Here is a 12,082-nt window from a genome sequence, read left to right as displayed (position 1 = left end):
CTTGATGTGTTTTCAAGGTTCATCCTTATTATAGCATAGGTTAGTACTTCATTTCTTTTTATTGCCAAAGAATATTCCATTGTGTGGATATACCAAATTTTATTTATCCATTTATCAATTGATGTACATTTGGGTTGTTTCTACTTTTTGCCTCTTATGAATAGTGCTACTGTGAATATTTGTTTACAAGTTTTTCGATGGACCTATGTTTCATATCTCTTGGGTACATACCTAGGTGTAGAAATGGTCAAAAATCTGGTAACTATGTTTTACCTCTTGAGGAACCACCAGATTATTTTCCAAAGTGGCTGTACCATTTTACATTTCCACCAGTAGAATGAAGGTTTCAATTTCTCCACACCTTCATCAATATTTCTTATTGTCTTTTTTATTCTAGTCATTCTAGTGGACGTGGAATGGTATTTCATTGTGGTTTTGATGTGCATTTTCTTGTGGCTAATGATTTTGATTGAGCATCTTTTCATGTGGTTATTGTCCCTTTATAGATCTTCTTGAGAAATGTGTGTTTAGATCCTTTGCCTGATTTTTAAAGAAATTTTTTAATGTTTGTTTATTTTTGAGACAGAGCTTGAGCCAGAGGAGGGGTAGAGAGAGAGGGAGACACAGAATCTGAAGCACTTTTGCCTGATTTTTAATTGAGTTCTCTTTTTCTTATTGAATTGTAAAACATTTTTATATATAAAATCTGGGTACAAGTCTCTTACCATATATATAACTTGGAAATATATGCTCCCATTCTGTAGGTTGTCTTTTCATTTTCTTAATGGTATCATTTGAGCACAAAAGTTTTAAATTTTGATATAGCCCAATTTATCTGTTTTGTTGTTATTTGTGCTTTTGGTTCTGAGAAACCATTGCCTAAGCAAAAGTCATGAAGATTTATTCCTATGTTTTATTCTAAGAATTTTATAGCTTTAACCCTTCTTTTTTTTTTAAGTTTATTTATTTTGAGTGAGAGAGAGAGAGAGAGAGGAGAAGAAAGAATCCCAAGCAGGCTCCATGCTTAGTGCAGAGCCCGACATGGGTCTTGGGGCTCTATCTCATGACTATGAGATCAAGACCTGAGCCAGTATCAAGAGTCGGATGCTTAACCAACTGAGCCACCCAGGCACCCCTAGTTTTGCCCCTTACATTTAGGTATATGGTTGATTTTGATTTTTGTGTATGGTGTGAGGAAAGGGGTCCATCTTCATTCTTTGGCTTGTGGAGATCCCGTTGTCCAAGTACCATTTGTTAAAAGACCATTCTTTCCCTCACTGATTGGTTTGGGAACACTTCTCAAAAATCAGTTGACCAAAAAAAGAAAAAAAATTGATCATAAATGTAGAGGTTTATTTTTGACTCTCAATCCAGTTCCATTGATCTGTTCTTATGCCAGTACCGTACTGTCTTGATCACTGTAGCTTTGTAGTAACTTTTGAAATCAGGAAGTGTGAGTCTTCTAACATTTGTTCTTTTTCATGATAGTTTGGGCTAGTCTGGGTTCCTTCCATAACTGTATGAATTTTAGGATAAACTTAATTTCTGCAACTAAAAAGGCTAGCTGGGATTTTGATAGGGATTGCTTTGAATGATTTGTAGAGTATTATTACTGTAACAGTATTAAGTCTTATGATCCATGAACTAGCTCAGAATTTAGTATTCTTTGTTTCAAGCCATTTACTGATCAGAAAGCAAGAGCTCAGAGAAGTGAGGTGACTTGCCCATGGTCCTGTATCTATGAATGACAGAACTGGGACTCAAACTGATTTTCTCTGTGTAGTCTTCTTTCTACCCATCATGTTTTGCTGTTTTCCTTGTCAACTACTTAGTCTAATGTAGATAAGAGACAAACAAAGGAAGATCTATGCTATTCAGATGCAGTGAAGAAAGGATCAAAATCATATTGTCATTTTATTCTTAAAATATATATTTGCTTTTGTGGAAGCAAGAATTTTTTTAAATTAGGGGAAAGAAGTATGGCAGACTGTAAAGGTTATTGGTTTAGGGTAGGGGAGTTATAAATTGAGCTTTAGAAGCTTTAGACATCACTGAATACTTGCTTTTGGAATTGATTATCCAAACTTGAATCTCTTGTTTATACAGCTACTTTAATTGAAAATAAAATTGGGGCGCCTGGGGGGCTCAGTCAGTTAAGTGTCTGACTTCAACTCAGATCATTATCTCAACGCTCGGTTCGTGGGTTCGAGCCCTGCATTGGGCTCTGTGCTGTCAGCTCAGAGCCTGGAGCCTGCTTGGGATTCTGTGTCTCCCTCTCTCTCTGCGCCTCACCTGTTCGCACTCTGTCTGTCTCTCTCTCTCTCAAAAATTAATAAACATTAAAAAAAATTTTTTTTTAATAAAAAAACTAAGATGCATAGGATAGCACCCATGAAAAAGTCTACATCTGAAGGCAGTAGCTCTAATTTCACAAATACTATGTAATTTTATTTGGCAAAGATAATAGTGCCATTGTTTGATTAATAAGGAATAATCCTTTCTCATTATAACTTTTGTCTTGTAAAATTCTTTTAATAATATTTGCTTTTTCTAGCCTAACATGTATATTGAGATCTCAAATGATGAAGGAATTATGTTGGATAAGAGAAATATTATTCTGCCTTTTCTTTAGCGGAAGATCCATCCAAAAGTTACGTGAAATTAAGAGACTTTGTGCTTGTGAAGCTCTGTCAAGATTTGCCCTGTTTTTCCCGGGAAAAGTTGATGCAAGGATTCAATGAAGAGATGGCAATAGAGGCACAACAGAAGTTCAAAATAAATAAGGTATTTTTATTCTGTGGAAGGAAAACATTTCAGTTTGGAAGTTTTCTTTTTTAAGTACAACGTAAACGTTGCAAATGCATTAAGAATACATGTGTGGGAAGTAGCAGTGGTTGAGAGTATAGGCTCTGAAGCCAGATTGCCTGGTTCAGATCTGGGTATAGCACTTGTTCTGTGACTTAGGGCAATTTAATTTCCTCATTAATAGAATGGGAAGATAGTTGATTTTATGGCTTATTAAGTGTAACAAGCAGAAAAGAATGGATAGTATGATCTTACTTTTGCTTTTTAAGAAAATGTTTCAAATGATAAAATAGTTAATACTTCTGGAGATGGTATTGGTGGGGGGAAGGGCTGGAGTAAAACATTTAACTTTTACTTTATATACATCTGTATATTTGAATTTTAAAGTAGTAAATATCCTAAAATAGGTACAGAAGAAATAATCTGGGAGTTCAGAGGAGGGAGTTTAGTTTCTTATATTTATATATGCAGGGGAGTCAGAGTTTTTCATGGGAGGGAGATGCATCTGATCTAAGCTTTGAAGAATGGGTAGGATTTGGATTATGAAGGTATGTGAGATGAAGGTATTCCAATAAGGACTAGTATGTGATATTGTTGACTTGGGAGATCTCATCTAACTCTCCAATGTAGATTTTCCTTCTGAACTCCAACACTGTATATAAAAAGGTTCCTGATCACTGATCTTCAACAGCTTAATTTGAACTGAAACTTTCCATTTTCTCCTACCTTAAAACACTTTAGTGGCTTCCTAGTTTTAAGATAAATAAATATTTTAGAAATATTTGGTATGCCCAGACTGTATTAAACCTTTAGAGAATTTATTCAATAGCTCAGCTTTTAAAAGAAAGGGAATACAAACACCTTTTTTCCTTTAAGAAAAAGAATTTAAAACTTAGTATGGCACATAGAGCCAGTCATAATGTGGACCCTGCCAACCTTGGTAGACTCATTTTCCTACCACTTTCCTGCAAGCTGTGGCATTATTAAACCTCTTGCTATTTCCCAACTGTGCTACATCTTTCTTCTTTTGAAGTCTGTTTAACTATTCCCTTTGCCCTTGATACCCCCTTTTCTTGTTCCTCCATCTTTGCCTTGCCAGGTATTACTCATTTTTCAGGCTCAGCTCAGGTGTCCCTTCCGGAATGTTCAGACATCATCTTCCCAATCTACCTATACTTCACCCCTCCCCTGTCTTCAATAAATATATGTGAAACAACACAAACAGAAAAACTATGGGCTACTCTTTTGGCTTCAGTGATACCAAAACTACTTTTGGTATCAAAAGCTTGATTTTCCTAATATTTCTTTGTTTTTGTCTTCTCCCTGCCCTTTAATTGTCACTGTACTACAGGGTTCTGACATCTCCCTCTTCACTGTTTATGCTTTCCTAACCAATCACGGTTTTAACTCTTGCCTGTGTACTGATACTGCTTAAATCCTCACTCTTTTAAACTAGAATTTTCTTTAGGTTTATATGTTCTCCTGCCTCCTGACTCTCTCCTAGGCTGTGAAAACTCTATCATCCCACATGCTTCTCCACACCCAGTCTTTCCTCTTCTTCTAGAATCTTTGTTCCTGTAGTATTCTTACTTGTGCTGTCTTAGTTCATGCCTTCATCATTTTTGCCTGATTTAATAGCTCAGCTTCCTAATTGGTCTTCCTACCCTTTTTGCTACCATTTCTATGTAGCTGAGAGAATACTTTTCTTAAAACTCGTATTTGTGCACTTTGTTCATGCCACTTAAAATCTGTCACCTGCTAGATAAAAGCCAGTGTGTAAAAGCCTAGTGATAAAAACACAGTGTGTAAGCCTCTATGTAAACACACTTCTGCTGTATCCTCACTTTACATCTACTCACTGCTTTTCATTTTGTGCTCCAGCAACGTCAGGCTGCTTCAGTCCTGCATGTGTGTTGCATGTGTGCACTTGTATACGCACAGTGCCCTCCCTTCTTTCTAGAATGGCATGGTCCCTTCCCTTGAAGATTTAGCTCAGGTTTTGGGGCTCCTGGGTGGCTCAGTCAGATAAGCATTCAACTTTGGCTGTGCTGACAGCTCAGAGCCTAGAGCCTGCTTCAGATTTTGTGTCTCCCCCCTTTCTGCCCCTCCCCCACTCATTCCCTCTCTCTCTCTCTCTCTCTCTCTCTCAAAAATAAATAAACATTAAAAAAAAGAAAAAAAAGATTCAGCTCAGGTTTTGTTTCCCCAGGTTTTGTTTCTAGCGTTTATCCCATTCCCAGGCTACACTACCATAATACCCTATGCATATTTCCATCATTAAATTAACCACTCTTCAATCATTTGTGTTATTCATTAGGCTGCTACCTCCTTGAAGACAGAAACTATCTTTTATTGTTTTTTGTCTGGTACCTAGCACAATTTCTGGCCCATAGGAGATATTCAGTATATCCTGTGTTCTTTTGGAAAAGTGTCACTATTTTGTGATTTGAAAGTGTTCATGTTTTTCTTTTGTTTCATTAAGCAACATGCTAGACGAGTTTATGAAATTCTTCGACTACTGGTAACTGACATGAGTGATGCTGAACAGTACAGAAGCTATAGACTGGACATTAAAAGAAGACTAATTAGCCCATATAAGGTAGGACTTTGTAGAGTCTTAAAGATTGTATTCTTGTCATTGTTTAAAAGTGGAGAAGAGAGGCACCTGGCTGGCTCATTTGGTAGAGCATGCAACTTGATCTTGGGGTTGTGAGTTTGAGCCCCACGTTGCAGGTAGAGTTTACTTAAAAATAAATAAGTAAGTAATAAAATAAAAGAAGAAAGTGTAGCAATTGCCATTGTATGGGAGAGTTCAAATCATTTTCCTAAATTATACTTTTACAAAAGTGAATACATTCTTCCAATTGGTTATAAGAAGTCTTGCTGTCATAATTTTCCAGTGTAAGCTATAAATCTCTTTTCATTCACTTAAAAACTAATTCTAAGAATAGTTTATTCATGGTTACTTTTTATTTCATTTGTTTGCCCTCGTTTAAAAATGTGAATGCCCAAACTTTTCCTTAATAAATTATTTTGTTAGTTTTTTCTGAGTCTCTAGTTTCCTAGTTGTCATATATATTATGTTTGCCTTTGCTGCCTTCTTCCTAAATATGCCCTTGGTTGTCATTTTTAACATCTATACTTTACCATAGCTGAAACTGCAACATAATACTGTTTTCTTCTTTTTTTTTTTAATATTCTTTCTTCTTGTTTCCTACCCCCACCCCATATTTTTCATATCCCATATTTTCCTCTAACTCAGAAATTTCCCCTCCTAGATCAGGTTTGTCCTGATCATCATGTGGCCATTATTACGGTAGATATTGTCCATGCCAGCCTCTGTGAATGGGGATTTGCTATGATAGCTGCAGCTGTGCAGTAAGCTGATTGGGGAGAATATTTCTTAATTTGTTCTATAAATAATATCTGACATGTGGTTGCTACAGTTGTATACATTATACCTGTAGGCCTGTACAATACAGAAGCTGAGAACATAATAAATGATAAATCCAAAAGTTTTCTGTCTTATGGACTACTGTCTGCCTATAAATAGGTTGTAATACATTGCACTGTTCTCTCTTCCCCAAAATTGTTCAAAGTTGCATTTTATTCTTTGATGTTTATCAATTCAGAAACATCAGACAATTGGTAAAGATGGTGCTTTCCAAAGGTTTTGAGTTTTAAAGTAACATTAGTTTGTCAACTAGAAAAAAAAAATTTAAGTGTTTATTTTTGAGAAAGAAAGAGAGTAGGCATGCAAGTGGGAGAGGGGCGGGGAGGTGGGCAGAGGATCTGAAGCAGACTTCTCACTGACAGCAGAGAGCCCAATGTAGGGCTCAAACCTGAGAACTGTGAGATTATGACCTGAGCCAAAGTTGGACGCTTAACCAATTGAGGCGCCACTAGAAAATTTATGGGAAATTTGGGCATATAGAACAGTATAAATAGATGTGATCATAGCAACATCAGAGTATAGGGACACCTCAGAGATACTGCAGGTTCAGTTCCAAACAGCTGCAATACAGTGAATATTGCAATAAAGCAATTCAAGTGAATTTTGTGGTTTTCCAGTGCATAAAAAAGTTGTGTTTACATTATACTGTATTTTGCTAAGTGTACAATAGCATTATGTTTTTTTTTAACTGTATATACCTTAATTTAAAAACCTTTTATTGCTAAAAATGCTAACCATTATCTGAGCTTTCAGTGAGTCATTATCTTTTTGCTGGTAGAGTGTCTTACCTTGATGTTAATGGCTGCTGTCTGTGATCAGGGTGCTGGTTGCTGAAGGCTGGGGGTGACTGTAGCAGTTTCTTAAAGTAAGACAACTGAAGTTTGTCACATCAGTTCTTTCACTACAGCGTGTGATGCTATTTGATACCATGTTATTACCTACAGTAGAAATTTTTTCAAAATTGGGAGTCAGTACTCTCAAACTTTGCTACTGCTTTATCAACTAATATTCTAAATTCTTTGTTGTCATTTCAATAATCTTCACAGCGTCTTTATCAGGAGTAGTTTCCATCTCAAGAAACTACTTGTTTTGCTCATCCATAAGAAGCAACTCCTCGTCTGTTCTAGTTTTATCATGAGAATTGCAGCAATTCAGTCACATTTTCAGACTCATTTCTAATTCTGGTTCTCTTGCTATTTCTTCACTGAAGTCTTAAATCCCTCAAAGTTAATCCATGTGGGGTGGAATCAGCTTCTTCCACAGTCCTGTTAAGGTTGATATTTTGCCTTTTCCCATGAATCACAAGTGTTCTTAACAGCACGTAGAATGGTGAATCCTTTCCAAAGGTTTTCAGTTTACTTTGCCTAGATCTATCAGAGAAGTCATTATCTATGGCAGCGATAGCCTATGAAAGGTGTTTCTTAAATAATAAGACTTGAAGATCAAAATTACTCCTGAGTTCATGGGCTATAGAATGGATAGTGTGTTCGCAGACATGAAAACAACATTAATCTTGCTGTACATCTCCACAGAGCTCTTGGGTAACCAGGTGCATTGTCAGTGAGCAGTGATATTTTAAAAGGAATCCTTTTTTCTGAGCAGTAGGTCTCAACAGTGGGCTTAAAATACTCTGTAAATTGTGTTGCAAACTGATGTGCTGTCATCTAGGCTTTGTTGTTCCCGTAGATCTAGCATAGGCAGAGTAAAATTAGCATGATTCTTAAGGGCCCTAGGATATTTGGAATGATCCTTGAGCATTGATTTCAACTTAGTCACCAGCTGCATTAGCCCCTAACAGGGGACATAACCTATCCTTTGGAGCTTTGAAGCCAAGCATCTCCTCCTCTTCCAATAGAAGAGTTTTGGGACTCCTGGCTGGCTAGGTCAGAAGGGAATATGACACTTGACCTCTAGGTTGTGGGTTCGAGCTTCATATTGGGTGTAGAGATTAAATAAGTAAATAAGTAAATATATAGACTTAAAAAAAAAAAGAAGGCTATTTTGTCTACATTGAAAATCTGTTGTTTAGTATAGCCACTTTCATTAATTATCTTGGCTAGATCGTCTGGGTGACTTGCATAGCCTCTACATCAGCACTTGCTGCTTCAACCTTGCACTTTTATATTATTGAGATGACTTCTTTCCTTAAACCTCATGAACCAACCTTGGCTAGCTTCTGGTTTTTTGGTTTTTTGGTTTTAATGTTTATTTATTTTTGAGAGAGAGACAGAGCGTGAGCTGGGGAGGGGCAGAGAGAGAGGGAGACACAGAATCTGAAGCAGGCTCCAGACTCTGAGCTGTCAGCACAGAGCCCGACACGGGGCTCAAACTCACAAATCATGAGATCATGACCTAAGCCAAAGCCGGATGTTTAACCGACTGAGCCACGCAGGTGCCCCTCCAGTTTTTCTTCAGCAGCTTCCTCACCTCTCTGGCTTCAGAGAATTGAGGAAAATTAGGGCCTTGTTTTGGATTAGGTTTTGGCTTAAGGGAATGTTGTGGCTGGTTTAATCTTCTACTGAGACCACTATATCTTTCTCCATATTAGCAATAATGCTGTTTTGGTTTCTTATCATATGTGTGTTCACTGGAGTGGCACTTGCAGTTTCCTTCGAGAACTTTGTGTTCACAACTTTGTCTCTTTGGCACAAGAGACTTACTTTTTGGCTTATCTCAGCTTTCAGTATGCCTTCTTACTAAGCTTAATCATTTCTAGCTTTGGTTTAAAGTGAGAGATGTGCAGTTCTTCCTTTCACTTGAACACTTGGAGACCACTGTAGGGTTCATTTCACTATTGGCCTAATTTCAATATTGTTGTGTCTCAAGGAATAGGAAGGCCCAAGGGGATATACCTGGTCAGTGGTACACTCAGAACATACACAACATGGGCCTCCTGGATGACTTGGTCAGTTGGGTATCTGACTTTGGCTCAGGTCATGATCTCACGTTACATGGGTTCAGACCCCGCATTGGGCTCTTTGCTGTTAGCACAGAGCCCGCTTTGGATCCTCTGTCTCCCCTTCTCCTCTGCCCTTCCCCCTTTCACACACTCTCTCTCAAAATAAATAAACATTAAAAAAAAAAAAAATACAACGTTAAGTTTACCATCTTATATGGCTCAGTTTGTGGAGCCCCAAAACAATACTAACATCAAAGATCACTGAATATAGATCACCACCACAAATACAATAATAATGTAAAAGTTTGACCTATTGTAAGAATTACCAAAATAAGACACAGAGACATGAAATGAACAAATACTGTTAAAGAAATGGTGCCAGTAGACTTGCTTGATGCAGGGTTGCCACAAACCTTCACATTATAAAAAGAATATCTGCGAAGCACAAAATGAGGTATGTCTGTATTAAAACTATTTTAGTAAAGTAAAATAATTTATTGAATTATGTGTCTCATAATTATTTGATGTTTTACATAGGCAGATGTAGCACATGAGAGATGATGGATTCTAAGTGTAAATAGTCACCAACTCGGGGCACCTGGGTGGCTCAGTCGGTTAAGCGTCCGACTTCGGCTCAGGTCACGATCTCGCAGTATGTGAGTTCGAGCCCCGCGTCGGGCTCTGTGCTGACTGCTCAGAGCCTGGAGCCTGTTTCAGATTCTGTGTCTCCCTCTCTCTCTGACCCTCCCCCATTCATGCTCTGTCTCTCTCTGTCTCAAAAATAAATAAATGTTAAAAAAAAACATTAAAAAAAAATAGTCACCAACTCATGCCAAATAGGAATTTCTGTACTTTATAAAAGCAAGTGTTTTTCACCCTTAAAGAATGGTAATGATTTTTTATATTAAGTATCCTCATCTGTCAAACAAATCATCTATCTGAAAGACAACCGAAAGCGTTATTAAAACTCTTTAGGTTCTCAACACCACTGAGATGAGAGTACCACCATCCTTGCACTAAAGCTCACACAGATTACAAATTCTTCAGATACTTGCTTAAACCATATTTATAGTAATGTACACTTTAATCAGTTCAGTTATCCAGTATTCTGTCCCACTGAGAAAACCAAGAAAGCTTGAGGGTCCCCCTCCCCTCCTTTAGGTTGATAGTCCCAATGTTTGGGATAAGAAACCTACCACAAACTTTAAGAAAGCCTAGAAATGAGTAAATGTCCTATAGGCATAGAAGAAGTGCTGTTATTTTTTTGTTGATTGTGTGTAGATGATTTTCTTCAGCTTGTGATTGCAGTGTGATATTATGTACTTTGCTGTTATTACGGCATTCTTAAATGTCAAATTATATTTAAGAATAAAGTAAAGCTGCTTAATAATATGGTTTAGAGTTTTTCTTTTTTTTTTTTTTTATCTTTAAATATATGCCCAATGGGGAAAGTTTGGAGTGTAAAATTTATATGTTTACTTTCAAGTTTTATGAAAAGATTATAATTTTGATTGTCACTAAATTATTACTGAGATATGAAGTAATTTATTGATTGTTAGCAAAGTACACCAATTCTGTGCTGCCTTTATTTGAGGAATCAAGTTTACCTATCAGTCTAATTTTTTTTTAATGTTTTATTTATTTTTGAGACAGAGCATGAGTGGGGGAGGGGCAGAGAGAGGGAGACACAGAATCTTTGGCAGGCTCCAGGCTCTGAGCTGTTAGCATAGAGTCCGACCCAGGGCTCAAACCCACGAACTGTGAGATCATGACCTGAGCTGGTCAGATACTTAACCAACTGAGTCACCCAGGCACCCCTCAAGTTTACCTATCAGTCTAAACACACTCTCCCCCTAAGAAATTATTTGGATAGCTATTAGAAGTATTTGTGCCTTACTTTAAAAGTTTTAAACACTGATAATTCATTCACATCAATGCCAAAAGAGGGGAAATAACCTATATTAACTAGAGTCATTTTTTTTTTTTTAAGCATAAAAAGAAACTCCCATCTCTAGTACAGAAATAATTTTCAGGTGTTGAAGAAAAGATACATTTGAACAATTTGGCTAACAAAAGAAAAACTGGTGTACCTGCTTGGTTTTAGCATTAAAGCTTTTTTATATGGTTTCATAGGAGTATTTTAATTCTTAGTTGGTTTGCAAATATAAAATTTCGAATCATTGTTATGTCATTGCATTTAGAATCTAGAAACTCAATTTTGAAGTTTTGTTCTATCTTTTAGAAATTGTGTGATTGTTGACAACTTATTAACACTTGGATGTTAGGCTTCCCTTCCATAAAATGGAAATACCTCCATAGTTAGGAACTGAACAGAAAGAAATGCAGTACAGTGGTGCATGTTTTAAAAGATGTCTTTTGGCAAGTCTTTGGAATTAATGTGCCTCTACACAATTATTATTATAAAATTCTTACAAAAGAACCTTCTCTCTGTACTTCACATAAGTGCCTGACTAGTTCAACCAGTGGAAATTAAGGAGCCCTTAGATGTGGTGGCATTTTTGAGATTATACTTGTAACCCCTCTTGGAACCTGTGAAAACTAGACAAGAAGAAAGGATTATTTTCTGGAAATAAATTCATATTCAAGCCAAATGTTAACATAAATAAATTTAAAATAATGCCATCTTCAATTTATCTTGATTAATTAAAAGTTATGAACTGCCAGGGCACCTGGGTGGCTCAGTTGGTTAAGTATCCGATTTCGTCTCAGGTCATGATCTCATTGTTCATGAGTTTGCGCCCAACATCAGGTGAGCTTGAGCCCCACTTGGCCTCCACACTCTCTCTCCTTCTCTCTCTCTCCTACTCCCTCTGCCCCTCGCTCACTCACACACTCTCCCTCAAAAATAAATGGGGAACAGCTGGGTGGCTCAGTTGGTTAAGCATCTGACTTCAGCTCAGGTC

The 12,082-nt window shown here is 37.0% G+C and overlaps 2 protein-coding genes across 4 annotated transcripts in view; one reads left to right on the top strand and one right to left on the bottom strand.

Annotated features, from left to right (window-relative positions):
- SLC25A12 (solute carrier family 25 member 12) overlaps positions 1–12,082 on the bottom strand; it is a 206,049-nt gene that overhangs the window by 168,970 nt on the left and 24,997 nt on the right. The window lies entirely within an intron of this gene.
- HAT1 (histone acetyltransferase 1) overlaps positions 1–12,082 on the top strand; it is a 58,868-nt gene that overhangs the window by 41,759 nt on the left and 5,027 nt on the right. For all 3 annotated transcript variants that reach the window (XM_060621651.1, XM_078451149.1, XM_078451150.1), the window contains exons 9-10: positions 2,633–2,784; positions 5,288–5,404. In XM_060621651.1, coding sequence (XP_060477634.1) covers positions 2,633–2,784; positions 5,288–5,404 — 269 coding nt within the window. The remainder of the gene's footprint in view (positions 1–2,632; positions 2,785–5,287; positions 5,405–12,082) is intronic.

The sequence above is a fragment of the Panthera onca genome, chromosome C1, assembly GCF_046562875.1.
Source record: "Panthera onca isolate mPanOnc1 chromosome C1, mPanOnc1 haplotype 2, whole genome shotgun sequence".
Lineage (NCBI taxonomy): Eukaryota > Metazoa > Chordata > Mammalia > Carnivora > Felidae > Panthera > Panthera onca.
This window is presented reverse-complemented; position numbering and strand designations above follow the sequence as displayed.